Source organism: Schistocerca gregaria, chromosome 9 (genome assembly GCF_023897955.1).
Source record: "Schistocerca gregaria isolate iqSchGreg1 chromosome 9, iqSchGreg1.2, whole genome shotgun sequence".
Classification (NCBI taxonomy): domain Eukaryota; kingdom Metazoa; phylum Arthropoda; class Insecta; order Orthoptera; family Acrididae; genus Schistocerca; species Schistocerca gregaria.
This window is the reverse complement of record NC_064928.1, coordinates 146,745,936-146,768,558: the sequence shown is the minus strand read 5'-3', so window position 1 is coordinate 146,768,558 and position 22,623 is coordinate 146,745,936. Positions and strand designations below refer to the sequence as shown.

The 22,623-nt window shown below is 39.5% G+C and overlaps 1 protein-coding gene across 25 annotated transcripts in view; it reads right to left on the bottom strand.

Moving 5' to 3' along the window:
- LOC126291683 (uncharacterized) overlaps positions 1-22,623 on the bottom strand; it is a 348,608-nt gene that overhangs the window by 278,266 nt on the left and 47,719 nt on the right. For all 25 annotated transcript variants that reach the window (XM_049985282.1, XM_049985285.1, XM_049985288.1 and 22 more), the window contains exons 6-9: positions 22,369-22,545; positions 12,367-12,546; positions 11,802-11,906; positions 4,753-4,953 (exon numbers count right to left, since the gene is read on the bottom strand). In XM_049985282.1, coding sequence (XP_049841239.1) covers positions 4,753-4,953; positions 11,802-11,906; positions 12,367-12,546; positions 22,369-22,545 — 663 coding nt within the window. The remainder of the gene's footprint in view (positions 1-4,752; positions 4,954-11,801; positions 11,907-12,366; positions 12,547-22,368; positions 22,546-22,623) is intronic.

The following is a 22,623-nucleotide window of genomic DNA, read 5'->3' as shown; positions in this document are numbered from 1 at the left end:
AAGGCAAGGGGTATGGGAAGAGACACGAATTTCCAAGTTGCAACATATACAAAAAATCTCAACTTTAAAGTATATAACAGAATGCTTGCTGGATTCCAAATTAATACATATATGTGCACACTACTGATGTAGATTTAATTGCTAGAGTTCAGTTGCTATTTCGTTTGTTCCAGGCTTGACAGACTGGATAGGTAACAATGTATAAGATACTAGCATAGCCTCCATCCAGGAGCAAGTATCAGTGATTTTTAGGTATGTCCATCGATACAGTCCGTAGAAAGTTTTATTGTGCATGGAAAACCAGCATCAAATGCCATGTGGATGAAAGCATGGCACAGATAGTTCCTGGGCATAGAAAAGATGTTTAAAACATATGAAAGCAAGGAAGATTATTGTTTAAAGCACACAGAAAAGGTGGAATGTTTCCAATTAGCAAGTATTGGATATCACCCAAAATTTCTTGCAATACCAAATTTGTGATACCCAATCATTGAAAAGAAGTTCGGGTCACACCTGCCTACAAGAGTGACTTCTCAGAGTCAAACATTCATTAGATGTGACTACGAGTCACTTGTAGTGTAAACAGAGATACATGATCATCATGGACAACTAGTCCACTTTTACAGAAGAATTGACATACCGTAAGGATCAAAACAACCAAAGAAATCAAGAACTATATTCGGAAGTAAATATAGCATTCCCCAAACTAAAGAGACAAGAAAAGCTGCAAGATCAAACATAGTGGATTACCAGTAAAATATTATAACAATGTGGAAAGTTGCTGGAACCAAGACGCAATGGTCAAAGACAAAAATTATAAATAATTACAAAATAATTACAAGAATATAATGAGGGGATAAAGTCAAGAGCAATTAATACCACCATAATGAAATAAAAAATGATTATGGCTATGTGATGTATTACAGAAAAAAACAGAGATCAGGTTAATGAAAGTAGAAAACACAATGGTGACACGCGGTAAAAACACAGCAAACATACTTGTCGATAATTATATACATACGGCAGAGGATTTCACTTTGTGACTTCATTGTATACATGTGGCAGAGGATCCCCCATGAACCATGGACCTTGCCGTTGCTGGGGAGGTTTGTGTACCTCAGAGATACAGAAAGCCATACCGTAGGTGCAACCACAACAGAGGGGTATCTGTTGTGAGGCCAGACAAACATGTGGTTCTTGAAGAAGAGCAGTAGCCTTTTCAGTAGTTGCAGAAATTATTCAGATAGTAAAGGGAGACAAAAATTTAATAGTCATGGGGAACTGAAATTCAATAGGAGGAAACGGAAGAGAAGGGAAAGTAGAATGAGAATATGGAATAGGGGTAAGGAATGAAAGAGGAAGCTGCCTGGTAGAATCTTGCACAGAGCATAACTCAATCATAGTGAACGCTTGGTTTAAGAATCATGAAAGAATGTTGTACACATGGAAGAGGCCTGGAGGCACTGGAAGGTTTCAAATAGATTATGCTATGGTAAGATATAGATTTAGGAAACAGGTCTTAAATTGTAAGACATATCCAGGGGCAGATGTGGACTCTGACCACAATTTATTGGTTATGAACTGTAGGTTAAAACTGAAGAAACTGTAAAAAGGTGGGAATTTAAGGTGCTGGGACGTGGATAAACTGAAATAACCAGAGGCTGTACAGAGTTTCAGAGAGAGAATTAGGGAATGATTGACAAGTATAGGGAAAATAAATACAGTAGAAGAAGAATGAGTAGCTTTGAGAGATGAAATAGTGAAGACAGCAGAGGATCAAGTAGGTAAAAAGACTAGGGCTATTAGAAGTCATTGGGTAACAGAAGAGATAATGAATTTAATTGATGAAGGAAGAAAATATAAAAATACAGTAAATGAAGCAGGCAAAAGGGAATACAAACGTCTCAAAAATGAGAACGACAGGAAGTGCAAAATTTCTAAGCAGGGATGGCTAGAGGGCAAATGTAAGAATGTAGAAGCATATATCACTAGGGGTAAGAGAGATACTGCCTACAGGAAAATTAGAGAGACCTTTGGAGACAAGAGAACCAACTATATGAATACCAAGAGCTCAGATGGAAAACCAGTTCTAAGAAAAGAAGGGAAAGCAGAAAGGTGGAAGGAGTACATAGAGGGTCTATACAAGGGCTATGTACCTGATGGCAATATTATGGAAATGGACGTAGATGAAGATGAAATGGGAGATATGATACTGCATGAAGAATATGATATAGCACTGAAAGACCCAAGTTGAAACAAGGCCGCAGAAGTAACAACATTCTATTATAACTACTAATAGCCTTGGGAGAGCCAGCCATGACAAAACTCTTCCATCTGGTGAGCAAGATGTATGAGACAGGCGAAATACCCAGACACCAAAAAGAATGTAACAGTTCCAATCCCAAAGAAAGCAGGCATTAATAGGTGTGAAAATTACTGAACTATCAGTTTAATATGTCACAGCTGTACACTAACACGAATTCTTTACAGGCAAATAGAAAAACTGGTAGAAAGAAGCCGAGCTTGGGACAGATCATTCAGGATTCTGTAGAAATGTTGGAACATGTGAGGCAATACTGGCCCTACGACTTATCTTAGGTTAAGGAAAGGCAAACCTATGTTTCTAGCAGTTGTAGACTTAGAGAAAGCTTTTGACAATGCTGTGTGAAGTGATGTTACTCCACGATAATGCCCACCCGCATTCTGCTAGACTGACAAAAAACACTATACAGTAGTCGGGTTGGGGAGTCATTCAGCACCCACCTTATTCACTTGATACTGCGTTGTCACATTTTTCACCCTTTCTGCACTGTATCGAACAACCTTCAAGGGACATCCTTTCCAAATGAAAATGCACTCTGAACATGGTTCGACAAATCCTTCACCTCAAAACACCACAATTTCAATAGTTACATGATCGAAAAGTTAGCCCAGCATTAGGAGACTGTTGTAGACAGTGAAGGAGAACATATTATCGACGACTAAAGTATCTGTTTATTCAACCTATGTGCTTCGCAGCACCTTCCTGCTGGTGTAATAGTGACAGTGGTGCGCAAAGGACTCGCACACTGCTTGAAGGCAACACGCTGACACTGTGCTGGGCTGGTGCGACTGCAGTTACTTTGGCACTGACTCGCACCGTTTTGTGGACAGCCCAATCGAGTCAGACTTCGGACCTTGAGGAGCACGGCTGGTGGTTGACTGGAGGTGGCTAGCTGGTCCAGCACACATATCCACTGCTCTCTGTCACTGACACCTTTCCTGCCGGAATGCTGTCGGGCTCACCTATCGGCAGCATCCTCAGGCTCAATCATTTTGTTGTTTAGCGGCACTGACATGCGTGGCAGATCGACGCGATGCTGCATCAGTGTGTCGTTACCAGAGCTCGCTCCACATTGATGTAACGTGTAGGGTTGTTTGCAGGTTGGCTGTGTTGTCAGCTGCATGCCACAGGGACAATAAGTGGTTCACAGGGTCCCAAAATTCCTTTGCATTGCAGTATTCCGTCGGCTCTATGACACCTAATTACCCCTTTTAATCCAATAACAGTTCACAATTTTCAGCACACTGTAATGTAATCGAGCTGGTATCTTCCCATGTCTCCGAGCCTTACCCAACTATCACTCCTCCTCTTTCAGAGTATTTCAAAAACACTGATCCAACTGCTGAGACAACATCTTCTATGTGGCTGAATATAGAAACTTGGGGTTAAATTTTCACTTATTTATCAGCTTGTAAAGACTTCATTTTCAAAAGAATCATCTGATATTGCAAGGGCATGTCTTTCACTTGCGTGCAATTACAAACTTATGCACATTTTACAATCACATTTAGGATCAAAGTGTCCATTTACTTTTCATAAATGCTTAATCTGCCTACCGCCAGATGCTCAGCAAACTTCCACGCAACAATCACTCATGTCACATACTTTGTCAGGAGTTATTCCATTTGCTGCGCAGCATCACAATTCACCCAAAGTTGTTGAATGCGAAGACACACAGACTTTTCACAAACCTCAAAAATTGGGTACCGCAAGATCGGGGGACCTCTGAGGCCAATACTGCAGTGTGGGATCTGTACACCCCAAGTGCTATAGGAGGTGCAGTGCCTCACTCTCAATGAAAATTTCACCACACAATTGAAACTACACTGAACCTGTTGTAACGGACTTCACAAAATTTCCCTCGTTGCCGAGTTATCGCCATTTTGTCTCAATAAATGTAGAGTAACAAACAATGCCCTTTGCTGCCTGTTCCTTCACAAAATTCTATAATGTAAATATATCATCTGAGCACTGGCACCATCAACAACTACCTCTTTATATCTACATGCAAAATAAGTATTCTGTCACCATATTCTGATTAAAATTAGTTTGTGATTGACATTTCACAGAGACATCAGCTGACATCCAACTGTAGTTCCTATTCGAGCACCACTTACTAACTGTGTTGCCTGTTTTGTAGGTTCTATGCAGCAACCTGTGATAGGGCGGTTGTCTGCACAACCACAACACTACCCCCCCCCCCCCCCACTCACTACTGAAATCTGTCCATCACAAATTTACTTTAATCGGATTATAATTTTTTTTTTTTTTTTTTTTTTTTTTTTTTGTTTTTTTTTTTTTTTTTGTTTGTGGGTAGCAATTTTTCCAAGAATGGGGAAATTATTTGAACACACAAGTCTTCACTATAAAAACATTAAATTGCAGCCCATACTGAAACACAAAGACAACATCTGTCACAACATACGTACCTCTTGCACCAATTCATCAATAGTGCCCGCAGACCTATTGTTGTTAGTGAGTTCTAATAGTCTAGTAACTTTTAACTGTGGAAAATAATTCCTTTCTTCTACCGACAGACCATCAGTCTTTGAGGGAGATTTCGGCCGCAAACTGTTTGATAGTGATGAGGCTGAAGATGTGCTGTGTCGTGTTACTGGATGACATAATACCTGTGAAAAATGTTTGTTTGTTATTCTACAGTAACTGTAGAACCTATTACAATCATTATTTATATTATCCCACATATGGTGCAATACATCAAGTAGTTCTCCCCTATTTGAATACAACATATTCTCTCATACCTTCCTCCTTTTTTGCCCTGAGCTATTGCTACTGCAAAAGAGAACTGCAATATCAGTACATTTCTATTACATCATATGCCAAATATGCAAATCCAAGTGTGGCAACTCCAGTAGTACTATATTGTGCAACATTTTACTTGTACAACTTTTTGGTTAGTGTATGTGTAGCCTTAAAGATTGACTTGTCACAAAAGTTTTAAAAAGCAAGGTTGTACTACAAAAAAAGCAGTGGGTGGAACGAATTAATTCATTTTCACCTACAATTGTGTTCTGAACCATAAGGTAAAGAATGGATTCAAATTTCATGGAGAAAAAATAACAGAGGTGATTCATCCATGTGCAAAGAGCACGGGTACTGATTCTATAGAAAATCTCAAGAAAATCTGCAAATACAGAAACTGAATTAACAGTGTGCCCAAGGGAATCAAGTCTCACATTAAATTGAAAATGTGGCATATAAAGTGTTAAAACTAGAAACTTCCCAGTTTGTTAACAACATATCCAACCAACATTTTCAAGAAAACATTAAGTCATGGAGCATAACAATGGAAAGACTGCAAACCATTCAAGGTTTTGGCCAACAAGCCTTTTTCTGAAGTAGAAAACACAAAGACGCTGAACTCAAAACACATTATCAGTGGCTCCAGCCACTGTGGCCAGACTGGGTTGTAAATGCAATCCAGTGGTGGTGGTAAGGAGGCAACACGGAGTGTGGGGAGGAGGGGGGCAATTGGGGGGGGGGGGGGGGGGGGAGGGAGAGCAGAGTGGAATGGGAGAAAGTTTAGTGGTGCTTCTGGGTGCATGTAAGGACACAGTGAGAAGGATAGGTTGCTAGGCTCAGTCAGAATGTCTGTGGGGTGGGAGGGATGAAGGAGGACAGAAGTAGAGAAGGGGAAAAGGACTAATGACTAATGGGTGTCCCACCACCACACACCCTGTACACTCCCACAAGCATCACTACACTCCCCCACCCCACTACACCTCCCCACCATTCATTCCAGACTGCTGCTCCCATCACACACAGTTGCAGTCTGCAGTCCAGCTACAGCAGAAAGACAGAGGGCATTTTCGTGAGAGTTGTGCGTGTGTGATTGTGCGTGTGTGTTTTCATCATAAGAAGAAGGTCTTAAAGATAGGATCTATGTGAACAAAGAAAGTTTTGAGTGAGAGCAATTTTAATGTCAAAAAAACAGTGTAGCCCATCACACAAAACAGTGAGCACAGAATATGATACCATAAGTACAATGATGAACATAGGCAGAAGTGCAAAATTACCAACTTAATTTTTAAATTTGCTAAATGTTACCAGTATACTCTTGCAAAAATTCTTCCAAACATCATGGAATTGGAAAATATTAGACAGAAAATAAGACAAGTCAGTATTCGAACCACAAATGCCACTCATCCATACCACTGAACAGCTACAACAGGTACAGCTTCCAGGTGCAGCAAAAATTTTAATTTCAGTATTTCATTTAATTATTGACTGAAATTCAAAAATTAAAATGTCATACTCTATCCATTAAGAGGTATAATTAACACATTAAGGTTCAAGTATTAAACTTAGAAATTGGGTTTATGTCTCAAGCCAGCGTAAATCGTGGTGTGCAAATTACCCAGACTATATTCATCCAGTATTTGAGAATGAGAGCACTTAGCTACTTTCACAAGCTTTACACATAATTCCATATCTTTTTAAAACAATTTTTAAATGATGCTCAATAACAAAGTAATGAAAGGAAAAATGTTTATCACATACTACATTTTGCTATTAGTGCAGTAAAATTTCAGTTATCAGACCAGACATTTTAATTCATTAATCTGCTACTACTAACTCATTTCACAATACATTTTTCAGACACTATTCACATACAGGGTGTTTCCAAAAGAGCATGAAAAAATTTAACAGAACCTTGAGGATGCTCCGCTGAACAACCTGGAGTCAGAGAAGCCAGCTTAAAGAGAGAATACAAATAACATCCTATTACTGTCTACTATTTTTTTTATTTACTTTAGTTACAGTTAACTGCAGGTACCATCATCACTGACACAATGAATGTACCATTTGTACTGTATCTTACAAAATGTGCTGAAACTGATGACCATCAACCTCAATGTAAGTCTGACACCAGTCAACAAGATTCTGATGCACCCTAACAAATATCCCTGGTGTGTTTTGAATCAAGTCACAGGCAGCCACTATTCTGGCAACTAATTCCATCTCCGTATCCACTGGGGTTTCATATGTAAGTGACTTTAGACATCCCCATAAAAAATAATCATGGGGGTTCAGGTCAGGTGACCTCGCAGACCATGGAATAGGACCTCCCCTTCCAATCCAGTGACCAGGAGATACAGCACTGAGATGACTGCGGACATCCAAACTATAGTGAGGCAGTGCGCGGTACCCACATCCTCTCACAAACACCTATGGGTACTTCCTCCAACAACTCAGGTAGAACTCTTTGCACAACCCTCAAGTACAGGTGGTCGTTCAGATGGCCAAACTGAAGAAATGGGTAAATGAAATTTGAGCCTGAATGCCGGCCCAGATATTCACAGCAAAACTTATTTGATTGTGTGACTCTGTTGCAGCATGAGGATTTTCCTCTTCCCACACATGGCTATTCCTGCTGTTAGAAATATCATGATGTTCAAATGAGGGCTAATTAGTAAACAGAATGATTTGGAGTAAATCTGGTTGATCAGTCCATTGCTGGAGCACTTGCACTGGGGTCCGCTGCAACTCGTTCCAGCACCTCATCTTCAAAATCAGCTGTGCGAGTGGTCTTCACGTTGCCAGGTCCCTTGTTTCTTCTTTCTAAGGAGCCAGTCTCCTGCATTCGTCGATTAAGGAAATAAACACTCATTGTGACGGATGATGCCTGTTAGGAAATCGTCCCCTGTACAGCCTTTCAGCAGGGAGAGCCTTGTAACATACACTGAAAAGCCAAAGAAACTGGTACGCCAGCCTAATATCGTGTAGGGACCCCACGGGCACGCAGAAGTGCTGCAACACAACATGGCATGGACTCAACTAATGTCTGAAGAAGTGCTAGAGGGCTCTGACACCATGAATCCTGCAGGGCTGTCCACAAATCCATAAGACTACGAGGAGGTGGAGATCTCTTCTGAACAGCATGTTGCAAGGCATCCCAGATATGTTCAATTATGTTCATGTCTTGGGAGTTTGGTGGCCAACAGAAGTGTTCAAACTCACAAGAGTGTTCCTGGAGCCACTCTGTAACAATTCAGGATGTGTGGGTGTCGCAATGCCCTGCTGGAATTCCTCAAGTCCGTCGGAATGCACAATGGACATGAATGGATGCAGGTGATCAGACAGGACGCTTACATTCGAGTCACCTGTCAGAGTCATATCTAGACACATCAGGGGTCCCATATCAGCCCAACTGCACATGCCCCGCACCATTACAGAGCCTCCTCCAGCTTGAACAGTCCCCTGCTGACATGCAGGATCCGTGGTTTCATGAGGAGGTCTCCATACCTGCACACGTCCATCCACTCGATTCACTCTGAAATGAGACTTATCCTATCAGGCAACATGTTTCCAGTCATTAATAGTCCAATGGTGGTGTTGACAGGCCCCGGCACGGTGTAAAGCTTTGTGCCATGTGGTCATCGAGGGTACACAAGTGGGCCTTCTAACTCCGAAAGACCATATTGATGATGTTTAGTTGAATGGTGTACACGCTGACACTTCTTGATAGCCCAGCATTGAAATCTGCAGCAATCTGAGGACGGGTTGCACATCTGTCACATTGAACGACTGTATTTAGTTGTCATTGGTCCCATTCTTGAAGGATCTTTTTCTGGGCACATCGATGTCAGAGATTTGATGTTTTACCATATTCCAGATGTTCATGGTACACTCATGAAATGGTCATATGGGAAAATCCCGATTTCATCGCTACCTCTGAGATCTGTGTCCCATCACTCACGCAAGGACAATAACGTCACATTGAAACTCACTTAAATCTTGATAACCTGCCATTGTAGCAGCAGTAACTGATCTAAGAACTGTGCCATACACTTGTTACTTTATAAAGGCATTGCCGACCTCAGCACCATATTCTGCCTCTTTATATATCTCTGTATTTGAATATGCATGCCTGTGCTAGTTTCTTTGGCGCTTCAGAGTATTTCCCCATACAATAGGTGCATGTCAATGAGTTCTGCAAAACTGTACCATTGGTCTGATTATACTGTATTTTAACTTGCACCTCTGAATAGCACTGGGTAATTAATGGGTCTGTTGTCAATTCATAGCATGTCTGTTATGGGGCAATGTAAATACAATACAATAGAGCCACCTTATGGACAACCATATAAACTTGCACACATGGTGGCTGAAAATAGGCTGGGAAACAGTAATGCTAGTCAAAGTGGTAGACAAGTTTATTTCAGTATCTCCTTAAGCTGGCTTCTCCGATCCCGGTTCCCTACCTCAAATTGTTCAGTGGAGCATTCTCTATGTCTCTTTACATTTTTACATACTCTATGCAAACACTGTGTATAATGCTGAATTTACTCAAAAAATTATGTTACTGTCGGACACACAGTTCAGGTGATATGATGTCATAAACACTGAGATACGTAAAAAACTAACTTTTTTTAAAACACGTTTTACATGCTATATGCTAAATATTTAGCACACTGTAGCAGCATACATTGTCAACAAGACATCAGCTTATTTGTTTGTCATATCTGTCAAATGAGTTTACACGCTAGACGCCAGGAGCACTGTGATTATTCTCCCTCTGGTTCCCAGTATAGAACTACAGTGAATTATCATTCGAGCTTGGACGATCTAGTTTACTTCTGTAACAAATGTGTCTGCCCTGAATTCAATTAGTGTTCAGATTACAGCTCGACACCACTACTTAGAATGTCTGTATAATCTTTCTGTGGTTGTTCTAAATAACTGATCAAATTGATACTTTGTATCTGGGCCTGGGTGACTATGAATGCTTCTGATACTTGATTCAGAAGACTATCCACTAGTCTCGTAACAGTGGTGACCTCGACATTATCCAGGCAGTGTGAATAAACTTGCAATTCCAGAGAAACAGCAACCGACTTTTTAATAGTTGAAAATTTTTGAGATGGTAGACATACCCACTACATCGAGACTCACAGTCCAACTACCCCACATTATTGTCGCACAATCCTGCACTATGGTTTGTATAAGTAGAAACAAGTTCTCTTGGCACTGGAGTAACCACACTTTGAAAATATTCTCTCTATTGGTTAGCCAACTAGACCACTGTTACCCCACAGAAGTCCAGGACATGGTAACCAAACCTCCTGCTGCTGAGTGATAGGAGAAACTCACGGCAAAGTTGATGCGTAGAGTGTCTACCTCACAGGAAGAGCATATGAAAGTATTTAATCAAGGAGGCTTCACAGACGTAAAGTCGTCTCAGTACCTCCAGCATCTGCAGAGCAAGATGAATGCAAGCACACTACTGGACACTGCTGCACTCACTGTGGAGCAACCAACTGTCAGCTCATATAAAGGACACTAGTATCTCAGAGAGAGAAGCCACCAGATGCTGTAGCAGACCTGGCAGATAGAACTCAGGACACAAAAGTGCCATCCCTATGCAGTACAACAATGGCAGCGTGCAACAGTAAGTCAACAGTTATACTGACACATGCAGGTTAAGACTGCCTCGCAAACGTGGTTGACACCCTCAGCAAACAAATCACTTAGCTACTCTCTTGCTGGAACATTAGAGGACTCTTTCATAAAAAACAAGAAGTAGTTCCTCCACAAACTCCTCAGCAGCAAATGGCACAGCACGGCCACTATCTGACATTTGTTGGCATCATCAAAAATTCGGAGACCAGGTGCACAAAAATGCACTATGCGATGCGCTTTCCCAAATGGCAGCAGCAATCAGACAAAGGCACACCTGATCACCAGTCACTATCTTATAATGTATTAGATGACAGGACAGAACCTTACACAGGTTAGGATCTGATTTACATATTTACCCATGGACCCTGTTGCAAAAGTCTTCAATTCACATTCAGATTAGAGCTCAACACGACTATTTCGTGAGTCTGTGTATGCTCTTCTGTAGTTTGTTCTAAACAAATGTGCTGATTGTAATACACTGCGATATTTCGTGTCTGTGGCTGGCTGAACTTACGAATGTTTATAATATTTGGTCCTGAAGAGTATCAACTAGTCTTGCAACAACATTAACTCATTTTTGAAGTAATCAGATATACATGGGAGATCAATTCTTTAAGAAATGCCAGGAGGTGAGGGGGGGTGGGGGGGGGGGGGGACGGACTGGCTTCTCCTAATGTACCACTAGCACTAAAAGGCCCCAATTTTCAGCAAGATTAACAAATAATATGATTATCAATACAGCAACAGGACAAACGTTTCAATGCTGCAGAGTGAATTTAAAAAAATCGCATTTCTTAAGTGCACAGGTAAATGTAGTGTGTTTTTGTGTTGGACACCTCCGAAATTATCTTTGCACGCAACGGTAAAACACAAAATATAGTTCATAAGAATTTACTTTGAATAAGTTAGATGCTACACAAATTAATTGCACTTTTTTTTAATTCAGGAAATAAATGAAAAAAAGAGTAAGCAAAGTGGGTAAATTATCAAAACTGAGCTTTATTAAAATAATCCAGGCACATCAGAAGAACAATGTAGTACCATCTGTGCATACCTGTTCCTCCAACTTATCGGCAGCAACACGGCCCAAATTTGATTTAACTCCATTTTGTGCTCCATTAAATATCGCTTCTGCACTTTTACTCCTTCTCCATTTCGTCTACAACATAACGAAGTTTAAACAATGGAAAATCCAGAATCAACTGTCACAATATTATGAAAACAATATAGCGGAGATACTGAGTCGCAGATAGGCACACCAAAAAGACTGCCACAGATTACTTTCAGCCAACAAGGCCTTTGTCAAAAACAAACCACACACACACACACAGTGATCATACGCACATGGTGCGCATGGTGTTTTTTTTTTTTTTTTTTTTTTTTTTTTTTTTTTTTTTTTTTTTTTTTTTTTTTTTTTTTTTTTTTGCAAAGACCTTGTTGGCTGAAAGCTTGTTTTGTGACAGTCTTTTTTGTTCCACCCATCTACTACTCTGCTCAACATGACGAAGTTTATATTACAAAATTTGCAGTATATATGTTTCTCTAAGGTTTCACTACATTCTCACATAATTTTTAATGCTGAGGCGTACTCAGAGTAATACAGTTCCTTACACACATACCTGTTCCTCTGCTTTGTGGGTGCCAGCACGGGTAGATTTGGAGTGGACATCTTTTACCTCTGCATTAACTACTTCTCCTGCATTTCTATACATTTTCCTTTCAGGTTTTTTAGGAGAATTGGAACACAGGTTCCTTACTGGTGACAGAGCATTCTGATTGGCTACAGCCTGACGAGTTACCTGCACGAACAGAAAAATGCTCTTTAACTCATTTATTCACCATGTTCCGTATCCCATCTTGCACGAAAACTTTCTAGGGCATAGAATCAGTTAAGATACCTGCATCAGCATATACACACATACCCTGCTAAAGAGTGATGTGGCAGGCAGAGAGTAGTTAGCACAGCCCCACACGTTAAGGTTCTTCATGTTACATTTGTGGTCAGAGAACGAAAAGAATCACTACTTAAATGCCTATGTGTATGCTGTAATTGGTGTAATCTTGTCTTCACAATCCCAGCAGGAGTGATAGTGGGTAGGATGTTGAAAAATACCATATTTATCAGAGTATAAGACGATCCTGAATATAACACGACTCCCTTTTTTTAAAAAAGAAAAAGTGCCTCCCTGAGAAAAATTTATTTTTAACACATTCTGACTAATCAAAATTACAAACTGTTTTAATGACATTAAGTATCTGCCCAAAACATTAGCATTATTCCTATTTTAAAATTAGAATATTTAGTAATTGTCTACATTCTAATTCTACAAGAAAAATAAACAAAAAGAAATAGTTTGATTTTTACCTTCACTACCCTTTTTTGCTTAATAAGCCTATTGACTGTGGTATCACTGTTTTTAATCCTCATCACCATTATATGACATATGTGAAATTTGTTATCTTCATTGTCACAAATAAATGCTGTTTCTTCTGAATTTGTCACAATATCTGAGATTGTGGTTAAGGTGGAATCTGAGAATACAGCTGTTTTTTTGCTGAACACATATCGGATTTCATTTCTACAATGTTTCTTGCTTCCAAACGTATCGTCTGCCCAGTGCTCTCTCATTGACTGCACAGAATCAGCAGCAGATACTCCCCCTATCCTTCCTTTCATACATTATGGTGAGTGCCAACAACATTATCGCAGGAAACATGTTAAGGACATGACCGACCTCTTGTCTCCTGCAGAAATGTGTAACATTGTCATGCATCTGTCTAATTTGAAGTCAATTCAAATATAATCATGCAAACTGCAACTTAAATGTGGTAGATGTTCATAAGAAAGCCAAAGCACACTGTATAGATTCCCAGGGTTGGCAGCTCAATATAATTTGCTGCATGCTCACTACTCCCCTCCTCGCACTCGTCCTAGTTCTCAGCCAAGCTGGTATCACTGTTCCCCCTCCAATCCTTCTGTAACATTGTGCCGGAGCATCTGTCAAACACGGGCTGCAATATCTTCAATGGTGCACATAATATGTAACAATAGCAACTAATACATAAATAAGAGATCACAATCACGATTCAGTAAAATACTTTTGCTCATCTCGTGATCTAGTGACATCTGTCAATACTATCTCCATGACAGGTCTTGGCACTGTAATTTATGCTCGTGATAATAATTACAGTCACTTTCATATGATTTACTTCATTTTTTAGACATTTAATTCTGGATTAATTTTCTTTCTTGATCCATCTTAATGTAACCATCATGTTACAAAGCTGATTAAAAGGATGTTAATGTTTTCACCCGTGTTCTAATACATCAACAGCAAACAAATTGCTCACTGCAACATGCTTGGTAAATTAGTAAAGAATCTCTTAATTAAGTAAAATATGGACCTGTGTTTCGAATCAAGTAATACTTTTGAAGGCTATTTTCGCCTTTCACTGTTAACTTTACTTAAAAAGTACCATAAATGTTTGTATAGAGTATCCTTTGTATATAGTATCCACTCATGAATGAGAACTTTCACTGACAATCTGTTCAAATACTACAAGAGTTTGTAAGATGATAGCATTAAATTCTATGTCCTCCTGTGTTTCACAAAACTGTCAAATTTTAAGCAGAGCAATAGATTGTTTGAGTGGCTAGTTCACAGTTTCTTGCTTATCCCCTGCACCAGTGCTGCACGAGTCAAATGCTACATGTTGTTCAGGAAATGTGAATGCTGTATCGAGTGCTTCGGAGTATCGAAAAATCTTGAACATGTTCGAGCACGAGTATTGTTTGCCCAACCAAACCTTATGAATCCTTCAAAATAAATCTTCACATACCCTCAACAGTCCAAGCTTCATCTGCAAATGTAATCTACTAAATAATGTAATAATATATCTAAAAACAAAGATGATGTGACTTACCAAACAAAAGCACTGGCATGTTGATACACACACAAACAAACACAAACATACACACAAAATTCAAGTTTTTGCAACCAACGGTTGCTTCATCAGGAAAGAGGGAAGGAGAGGGAAAGACAAAAGGATGCCGGTTTTAAGGGAGAGTGTAAGGAGTCATTCCAATCCCGGGAGCAAAAAGACTTACCTTAGGGAGAAAAAAGGACAGATATACACTAGCACACACACACATATCCATCCGCACATACTGTGTGTGTGTGTGTGTGTGTGTGTGTGTGTGTGTGTGTGTGTGTGTGTGTGTACGCGCGCGTGCGCATGTGTATACTTGTCCTTTTTCCCCCTACGGTAAGTCTTTCCGCTCCCGGGATTGGAATGATTCCTTACCCTCTCCCTTAAAACCCACATCCTTTCATCTTTCCCGCTCCTTCCCTCTTTCCTGATAAAGCAACCGTTGGTTGCGAAAGCTTGAATTTTGTGTGTATGTTTGTGTGTCTATCAACACATCAGTGCTTTCATTTGGTAAGTCACATCATCTTTGCTTTTAGATATATTTTTCCCACGTGGAATGTTTCCCTCTATTATAAACAATGTAATAACATTGACCTCGGCAGCAATAGATTAAAATTCGAATATAAGATGATCACTTAGTTTTTGAATGACGAATTTGGGAAAAATCCCTGTCTTATAATCAAGTAAATACGGTATCTCCAGATTCTTCACTTGATATCAGTTCTCAAAATTCTGTAAGTAGGTTTCTGCAATACAATTTTCGCCTATCTTCGACAGTCTGCTAAACTTGGTATTTCAAGATTTGCTCTATGCTCTCCCATGAGTCAAACAAACCAGAAAAATCTGAGCTGCCTTTCATTGTATAGATGCATTACCCCTATTTGGTACTGGCCTCAAACATATGAGGAATATTCTAAGATGATGTCTCCTTAGCAGAATGTTTGTATTTCCCAAGTATTATGACAATGAATCGAAGTCTGCCAGCTACTGTACCTCGTATTCTCTCGTTATCTCTTCTTCTTCTTCTCCTGCTCGTGATGTCTAAATGTATTCCTGATTTATTGTTGTTGGCGTCAGTTTGCTGTCAAAGCTAATGAGAATAAACCTATCACTGAATGGTGCAAAGCAACTGAATCTCTGATCTACCTCCCAATTTCTAACAAATTTGACTTCTGTAATACCACTTTGTTTCACTGTTGATATTGCCCTATATTAATATTTATTGATTAATTACACATATTTGTAATTTTTCTTTGGGAATGGTCAGTTCCCTTAACGATTAAATTACTCAGTAGTAAACCCGCTTTATAAAAAGGAAGAAAGGGATCATGTAGACAATCTTAGATCTATTTCTAAATTTATTAAAAAGGGTGTGTGTAAGAATAATTGATCATTTCTTTTTACACAATCTGCTGTCAAACAGTTTGGATTTAGAAGTGATTTAACAACTGAAAATGCTATATTCTCTTTTTTTTTTTTTTTTTTTTTTTGTAAGGTACTGGATGGCTTAAACAAAGGGTTTCGAACGATAGGCATCTTTTTCGATTTAAATGAGGTGTTTCATTGATTGATCACAAAATACTGCACCAAAAGTTGGACCATTATAGAATATGGGGAGTAGCTCACAATTGTTTCACCACTTACTCTAAGAACAGACAGCAAAAGGTCATTCTCCAATGTACTGAGTATGGCTATCATGTGGGGTCTGAGTGGAGCACAGTTAAAGGGGCTGGTGGGGGAGGAGCGGGGGGTGCCTAAAATATTTCTGTTTGCTAATGACACTAGCTGGGTAGTGAAAGAAGGTGTGTGCAACGTTGCCACAGTTTCAAATATGCCAGTTCAAGACTTAAGTTAATGGCTTGTAGAAATAAAGCAAGACTCAGTTTTCACAGTTTATAACACACACTTCAACAAAACCTGACTCTCTAGTAACACAGAATAGGATTACAATTAGTGAGACTGAACAGTTCAAATTTCAGAGTTCTGATAGACAATAAACTGTCATGTAAAACTCACGTATGGGACCTTGTTCAAAGCCTTCATGCTGCCAAGTCCATTGAGGACTTTTTGGTAGGGAGGGCACAGCATATTATGTTGGATAGAGTGTCATTGTCAGATGTAGAAATAACTTCAGGTGTGTCCCAGAGAAGTGTGTTGGGACCCATGCTGTTCATGATGTATATCAATGACCTTCCGGACAATATTAATAGCAACCTCAGACTTTTTGCAGACGATGCAGTTATCCGTAATGAAATACTGTCTGAAAGAAGCTGCGTAACTATTCAGTCAGATCTTGACAAGATTTCAAAGTGGTGCAAAGACTGGCAACTTGCTTTAAATGTTTAGAAATGTAAAATTGTGTACTTCACGAAATTAAGAGACATAGTGTCCTATGACAATAATATCAAAGAGTCACAGCTGGAATGGACCATCTCCTACAAATACCCAGGTGTAACACTTAGTAGGGATGTGAAATGGAACGATCATGTACAGCGAGTCGTGAGTAAAGCAGGTGGTAGATTTCAGTTTCTTTGTATAATACTGGGAAAGTGCAATCAGTCTACAAATCACACATGTGACCAATTCTAGAATATTGTTCAAGTGTGTGGAACCCGTACTGAATAGGACTCAGGGAATGTACACAGAGAAGGGCAGCACAAATGGTTACTGGTTTGTTTGCTCCATGGGAAAGTGTCACATAGATACCAAAGGAATTGAACTGAAGATAGACATAAACTATCCCGAGAAAGTCTACTAATGAAGTTTCAAGAACTGGCTTTAATGATGATTCTGGAAATATACTACCACCCCTACATATCACTCACACAGGGATCATTAGGGTAATATTTGAATAATTACAGCACACACAAAAGCATTCAAACAATTATTCTTCCTGTGATCCATACATGAATAGAACAAGAAGAAACAGTAATAACTGGTACAATGGCATCTACCCTCTGCCATGCACTTCACAGTGGTTTTTAGAGTATAGATATATATTTAGATGTAGCTGTAGATGTAGATTAATGTGACAGACAAGCAGATACTAGTTACAGAATGCCAATGTCCAAACAGATCTCTTAACCCTGGTGGTTTTATAAACCAATCACCTTTTGCCCTCTACCTGAAAAATGCCAAGGATTATAGCCATCTGAATGTTGATACCTTTCTAGTCATTGTTTAGCATACGTTTAGTTGTCAGAGCAACCGGAGCATCAACAGGTCAAGTGTGAAAGTAATTATTCCTGGCACTGCAGCAGCAGTGTACTGCACACACCATACACCTGATCATGTAAGTACTATTTCGAATTGTCAGTGTTATCGGTTTGTACATATAAACGAAGCAATGAGCTAAAAGAGCAGTATATTTTAGAATGTCTACCATTATACTTCATTAGTTGCTTACAACAGTTCATGTTTGTAATTTTAGGTCCAAAAATACTTGACGAAGGAGGAATTAGAGTGGACTCTTTTAGAGGTGCTCAAGAAAGAAGATAACTGCAGAGATACTGAGTGAGTTCGATGAAATATTACCTTCCTTTAATACTGACAATGATATATTTATTGGTAAAAAACAGAACAGATGATAACCGTGCATAAAAGACATCCCATGTACCGACAAAAATCATCATCAAAATCCTCCCACGCCTTAAAACGGTTGCATGAGGTATCTCTATTGGCCCCCTCCCTGCAAGTAACTTAGAGACAGGAAGGTTTACTACGAGAAAGTGGGAAGGTTATGGAAAATTATTTATGGGCAAGTAATCATTAGGAGTACAGTAAATAATTATTCTCAAACCATCAAATCTTAAGTTCTGTGGAAAGGAATGAGATATTAATCAAGCAAAATATATGGATGAAATAATTAACAAACACTTTCCCAATATTATTTAGCAGAATGTCAACCCAGCTGAGAGAAGATGATAGGCCATGAGTGGATTAAAGTAGAAACACATCATTTTGAAACATATGGACATACTGAATAAACGCCAAACTGGAGTGGAAACTGAAGAATGTCAGAAAGGAGACTTCAATGAAACGGTTAATGTATCATAGTGATTCATGACGAGCAACATGTCCTCAAAATGGAAACAATCATCAATATTACACAGCAGTCTCTGCATGCCTGTATTTAATAGCCGACAAAATGATGAAATATTGAAGTTTGTTGCCCACTCTCTAATTCATCAACTGTATTGGTATCAGTAAGCGGGACATGTGTGCTCTCACCTCCATGCGTGTTAGTGTACAAATGGTTATTACAATATTGTGGTATTTTTTTTAACAGTATGTGTTTTTGTTGTTGTTGTTGTTGTTGTTGTTGTTGTTGTCTTCAGTCCTGAGACTGGTTTGATGCAGCTCTCCATGCTACTCTATCCTGTGCAAGGTTCTTCATCTCCCAGTACCTACTGCAACCTACATCCTTCTGAATCTGCTTAGTGTATTCATCTCTTGGTCTCCCTCTACGATTTTTACCCTCCACGCTGCCCTCCAATGCTAAATTTGTGATCCCTTGATGCCTCAAAACATGTCCTACCAACCGATCCCTTCTTCTAGTCAAGTTGTGCCACAAACTTCTCTTCCCCCCAATCCTTTTCAATACCTCCTCATTAGTTATGTGATCTATCCACCTTATCTTCAGAATTTTCTGTAGCACCACATTTCGAAAGCTTCTATTCTATTCTTGTCCAAACTATTTATCGTCCATGTTTCATTTCCGTACATGGCTACACTCCATACAAATACTTTCAGAAATGACTTCCTGACACTTAAATCTATACTAGATGTTAACAAATTTCTCTTCTTAAGAAACGCTTTCCTTGCCATTGCCAGTCTACACCTTATATACTCTCTACTTCGACCATCATCAGTTATTTTGCTCCCCAAATAGCAAAATTCCTTTACTACTTTAAGTGTCTCATTTCCTAATCTAATTCCCTCGGCATCACCCGACTTAATTCGACTACATTCCATTATCCTCGTTTTGCTTTTGTTGATGTTCATCTTATATCCTCCTTTCAATACACTGTCCATTCCATTCCACTGCTCTTCCAAGTCCTTTGCTGTCTCTGACAGAATTACAATGTCATCGGCGAACCTCAAAGTTTTTACTTCTTCTCCATGGATTTTAATACCTACTCCAAATTTTTCTTTTGTTTCCTTTACTGCTTGCTCAATATACAGATTGAATAGCACCGGGGAGAGGCTACAACCCTGTCTCACTCCTTTCCCAACCACTGCTTTCCTTTCATGCCCCTCGACTCTAATAACTGCTATCTGGTTACTGTACAAATTGTAAATAGCCTTTCGTTCCCTGTATTTTACCCCTGCCACCTTCAGAATTTGAAAGAGTATTCCAGTCAACATTGTCAAAAGCTTTCTCTAAGTCTACAAATGCTAGAAACGTAGGTTTGCCTTTTCTTAATCTTTCTCCTAAGGTAAGTCGTAAGGTCAGTATCGCCTCACGTGTTCCAACATTTCTACGAATTCCAAACTGATCCTCCCCGAGGTCCGCATCTACCAGTTTTTCCATTCGTCTGTAAAGAATTCGCGTTAGTATTTTGCAGATGTGACTTATTAAAGTGATAGTTCGGTAATTTTCACATCTGTCAGCTGAAGTCTGAGGGTATTTCGCCTGTCTCATACATCTTGCTCACCAGATGGTAGAATTTTGTCATGACTGGCTCTCCCAAGACCGTCAGTAGTTCCAATGGAATGTTGTCTACTCCGGGGGCCTTGTTTCGACTCAGGTCTTTCAGTGCTCTTTCAAACTCTTCACGCAGTATCTTATCTCCCATTTTGTCTTCATCTACATCCTCTTCCATTTCCATAATATTGTCCTCAAGTACATCGCCCTTGTATAAACCTTCTATATACTCTTTCCACCTTTCTGCCTTCCCTTCTTTGCTTAGAACTGGGTTGCCATCTGAGCTCTTGATATTCATACAAATGGTTCTCTTCTCTCCAAAGGTCTCTCTAATTTTCCTGTAGGCAGTATCTATCTTACCCCTAGTGAGATACGCTTCTACATCCTTACATTTCTCCTCTAGCCATCCCTGCTTAGCCATTCTGCACTTCCTGTCGATCTCATTTTTGAGACGTTTGTATTCCTTTTTGCCTACTTCATTTACTGCATTTTTATATTTTCTCCTTTCATCAATTAAATTCAATATTTCTTCTGTTACCCAAGGATTTCTAGCAGCCCTCGTCTTTTTACCTACTTTATCCTCTGCTGCCTTCACGACTTCATCCCTCAGAGCTTCCCATTCTTCTTCTACTGTGTTTCTTTCCCCCATTCCTGTCAATTGTTCCCTTATGCTCTCCTTGAAACTCTGTACAACCTCTGGTTCTTTCAGCTTATCCGGATCCCATGTCCTTAAATTCCCACCTTTTTGCAGTTTCTTCAGTTTTAACCTACAGTTCATAACCAATAGATTGTGGTCAGAGTCCACATCTGCCCTGGAAATGTCCTACAATTTAAAACCTGATTCCTAAATCTCTGCCTTACCATTATATAATCTACCTTTTAGTATGTCCAGGATTCTTCCAGGTATACAACCTTCTTTTATGATTCTTGAACCAAGTGTTAGCTATGATTAAGTTATGCTCTGTGCAAAATTCTACCAGACAGCTTCCTCTTTCATTTCTTAGCCCCAATCCATAATCACCTACTATGTTTCCTTCTCTCCCTTTTCCTACTGACGAATTCCAGTCACCCATGACTATTAAATTTTCGTCTCCCTTCACTACCTGAATAATTTCTTTTATCTCATCATACATTTCATCAATTTCTTCATCATCTGCAGAGCTAGTTGGCATATAAACTTGTACTACTGTAGTAAGCATGGGCTTTGTGTCTATCTTGGCCATAATAATGCGTTCACTATGCTGTTTGTAGTAGCTTACCTGCATCCCTATTTTTTTATTCATTATTAAACCTACTCCTGCATTACCCCTATTTGATTTTGTGTTTATAACCCTGTAGTCACCTGACCAGAAGTCTTGTTCCTCCTGCCACCGAACTTCATTAATTCTCACTATATCTAACTTTAATCTATCCATTTCCCTTCTCAAATTTTCTAACCTACCTGCCCGATTAAGGGATCTGACATTCCACGCTCCGATCCGTAGAACGCCAGTTTTCTTTCTCCTGATAACGACGTCCTCCTGAGTAGTCCCCGCCTGGAGATCCAAATGGGGGACTATTTTACCTCCGGAATATTTTACCCAGGAGGACGCCATCATCATTTAATCATACAGTAAAGCTGCATGTCCTCGGGAAAAATTATGGCTGTATTTTCCCCTTGCTTTCAGCCGTTCGCAGTACCAGCACAGCAAGGCCATTTTGTTTAATGTTGCAAGGCCAGATCAGTCAATCATCCAGACTGTTGCCCCTGCAACTACTGAAAAGGCTGCTGCCCCTCTTCAGGAACCACATGTTTGTCTGGCCTCTCAACAGATACCCCTCCGTTGTGGTTGCACCTACGGTACGGCTATCTGTATCACTGAGGCACGCAAGCCTCCCCACCAACGGCAAGATCCATGGTTCAAATCAGAAAATTTATTTCCTTTAGAAGTGGATTCCCTCCATTAACACCAGTGTAGTGAATAATGAAAGGAATTATATGCTACATGAAAGATAATAAAAATCTTTTATTGTCTAAAGAAAAATTTGTTAAGTATCTGTATACCTTCTGCGCTGAATTCATATTAACATCAGCATGGACAGAGTTTGCACTACGGCTCCTGACTTTGTCCTCTGTCCTCAGGCTACTGCTGCTCCTTTTTCTTTTTTCCAACTCATCTCGTCTCAGATCAGACTTGGAACGTGTTCGAGATTCACGTCCTAAAATCACAGGAACCTCCACCTGCACAGTGAAAATATGAAGTTTCAACATACTGGTTTTTTTTTTTTTTTTTTTTTTTTTTTTTTTTTTTTTTTTTTT